The sequence below is a fragment of the Strongylocentrotus purpuratus genome, unplaced genomic scaffold (assembly GCF_000002235.5).
Source record: "Strongylocentrotus purpuratus isolate Spur 01 unplaced genomic scaffold, Spur_5.0 spur5_contig_816, whole genome shotgun sequence".
Classification (NCBI taxonomy): domain Eukaryota; kingdom Metazoa; phylum Echinodermata; class Echinoidea; order Camarodonta; family Strongylocentrotidae; genus Strongylocentrotus; species Strongylocentrotus purpuratus.
The window spans coordinates 2,505,549-2,507,983 of NW_022145520.1; the positions used below are offsets into that span (position 1 = coordinate 2,505,549).

The 2,435-nt window shown below is 36.3% G+C and overlaps 1 protein-coding gene across 1 annotated transcript; it reads right to left on the reverse strand.

Annotated features, from left to right (window-relative positions):
• Window positions 1–1,270, reverse strand: LOC115921560 (caspase-2-like). The gene is made up of 2 exons (XM_030979105.1): window positions 1,113–1,270; window positions 1–252 (listed from the first exon to the last, which is right to left on the reverse strand). The coding sequence occupies exons 1-2, from the start codon at window positions 1,242–1,244 to the stop codon at window positions 1–3; spliced, it is 384 nt and encodes a 127-aa protein (XP_030834965.1). The 5' UTR covers window positions 1,245–1,270.
• Between the last annotated feature and the right edge of the window lie 1,165 nt (window positions 1,271–2,435).

Below are 2,435 nucleotides of genomic sequence, written 5' to 3' on the forward strand. Positions count from 1 at the left end.
CTATGAATTACCCTCGGGCACTTGCTGGGTTGGTTGACCAAATGGAGCCGGTCTGTTCACATGAGCTGTCTTAGCCTGTGCCTGGCCCATCCGGCCCTGTGAAGGTCCAGACGCTGAGTATCCTAGCTTCTGTGCTAAATGTTTTTGGTTGGCCTCGATCAGTGACTCTATTAGGCTAGTGAAGGCCCTGGGACCCCTCGTCTCTATGTCCATTAAGAGCGCCATATTCTTCTCTTTCTTGCTGGGCTTTGACTGTGATATTCAATATTAGTTAAAGAGAATTGTTGAAATTATTTCTTTATTACAAAAAAGTGGAAAAACATTTATACATGAATTATGTCCACAAAAAAATAACAGAATGTCTTCAATTTTACCTTTCACCTTTATCTCAACATCAAACGGAAAGTTAGCATCCAAATTAATTGGGACTATTAAAGTTGTTTTGTTGGTACAAATTCAACAACGAAAAGCACAATTGATCGGTATATACCCACTTTAAAACATCTTTGAGTGAACTTATTATCTCATTATCATCAAACGTGGAGTTGGCATACAACAAATAACTGTGATTTTTCAACGTTATTCTAAAGTATAAATTGAATTATGAAAAGCACAACAAATACCTTAAACTCTATAGCAATATCAACACCGCTATTATGCAAACCCATAGAAACGTGTCTTGTGTGAAGAAAACATTGAAAATTTAAAACCATTAAAGGGGAAGTCCACAGACCGATATTTCGTTTGCTTGAATAAAAGCAGAAAAATGAGAGTCTAAAAAAAGTAAAGGTTTGAGAAAAATCTGTTACAAGATTTTGCAAGATATGAATTTTTAAAGTATTAATCGATCAAAGGCAATTTTGCAACTCTGAGCTGGCTGTACCTTTTGAGCATCTCTACCAATATTGCTCTGAATTGAATTTTCATAAATTTCCATTTTCTTGGCTATCGGTGAGGAATTAGCTTCTATTCATTCCTGTTACTATTTCTTTGAGGCAAAATAGAAAATATTCTAGACAGAGAATGAAGATTCACGAACGTTTTATACAGGCGTTGCCAATTTATGTTTGATTGGTAAAATGAATGTTGTGGACATATGCCATTCAACTTACGTCAAACTTATCTATGTGATGATTTTCAAAGATGCCTCGGGCAAGAAGGGCCGGGGTCACGCCTACAAAGTCCATGTCCTTTGAGAGGATTACCATGTTCCTCTTTATGGTTTTTCTGTCGGCCTGCTCCATTATCAGCCGATTCCTCGTACTTTGTCTGAATTCTATGAAAATCGGAGCAATGAAAATGGTATATGGGAAGGGTGAGTGATTATGCCTGGCGAAAGTTTAATTAAATACTGTGGACTTTTTAAAGATAGCTCTGGTGAAAATTAACAAGATTAAAAAAACAACATGAATTGTTGCTCTGTAGATCTACTAGTTTATTCCCAAAAGAGCTCCTGTATTCTAAATAAAATGAAAAGTAGATCTATTTCATCAGGAAATTGGGGCAAAAAAAAAAATTATTTTGATAATGAGATTTATTTGTATATTGTATTGTATGCTGTCATGTGTACTCTTCTTCTCCATCCTCCTCCCCCTTCCCTCACTCCATCCCCTCTTCCTCATCTTTTTCTCCTTATTCTCTTCCTCTTCGTATTTTACTACATTTTCTTCCTCTCCTCCTTCTATTCTTCTCCTTTTTGTAAAAAAATGTAATCAGGAAAACGAAAAGTCCAGAATTATAATCGTGACTGTACAATCAATCAATCGGTCTTTGAATGGTCTCTTACAGCATAATAGACTACTCTACTTAGCTAAACTAATCACCTTAAACTCATCACTTATGAAATAATAATTTTAAAAAGCATGCTTTATGATGTGGAGGACAAGCCTGGTGCTGGTCGCCTGTCACTATATACTCCCATGCAGTATGATTTCCATTTGCCTAACGTACGCGATTTTTTTTATTTACACACGAGCGAAAAAGTGGAGGGTCAAAGTTAAATATTATGCTTAGTTTATGAGTTGTCTGCCTATAATACCACACACTACTACAAACTAAGCACATCTTGTCTATTCGAAATATTTCATCATAATACACAATATAACAGAGGTGTTTTTTTTATTTATCTTTAGCTCGTCGAACATATCGCGGTGTGTGCAGCTGAATATACCCCCATATACCATGGCGTCTTATTTTGTTTACAAGCGACAGATTCCTTTATTTTTGTATCGCTGCATTTGTCATCAAAATAAAACCATGCGCGGGGTTTAGAGTGAGGCAAAAGATTATACATTTTATAGCCTGGCGGTAGTGAAGTAAGAGAAAGAACTCAAGAAAAGATGAAAAAACAGGCACTGAAAATGTGTAAGATGTCATGGGACATCGTCTGCTTGTGCATGTGCAAAATCATGTCCATCCTTTGACCTCAAGCATCT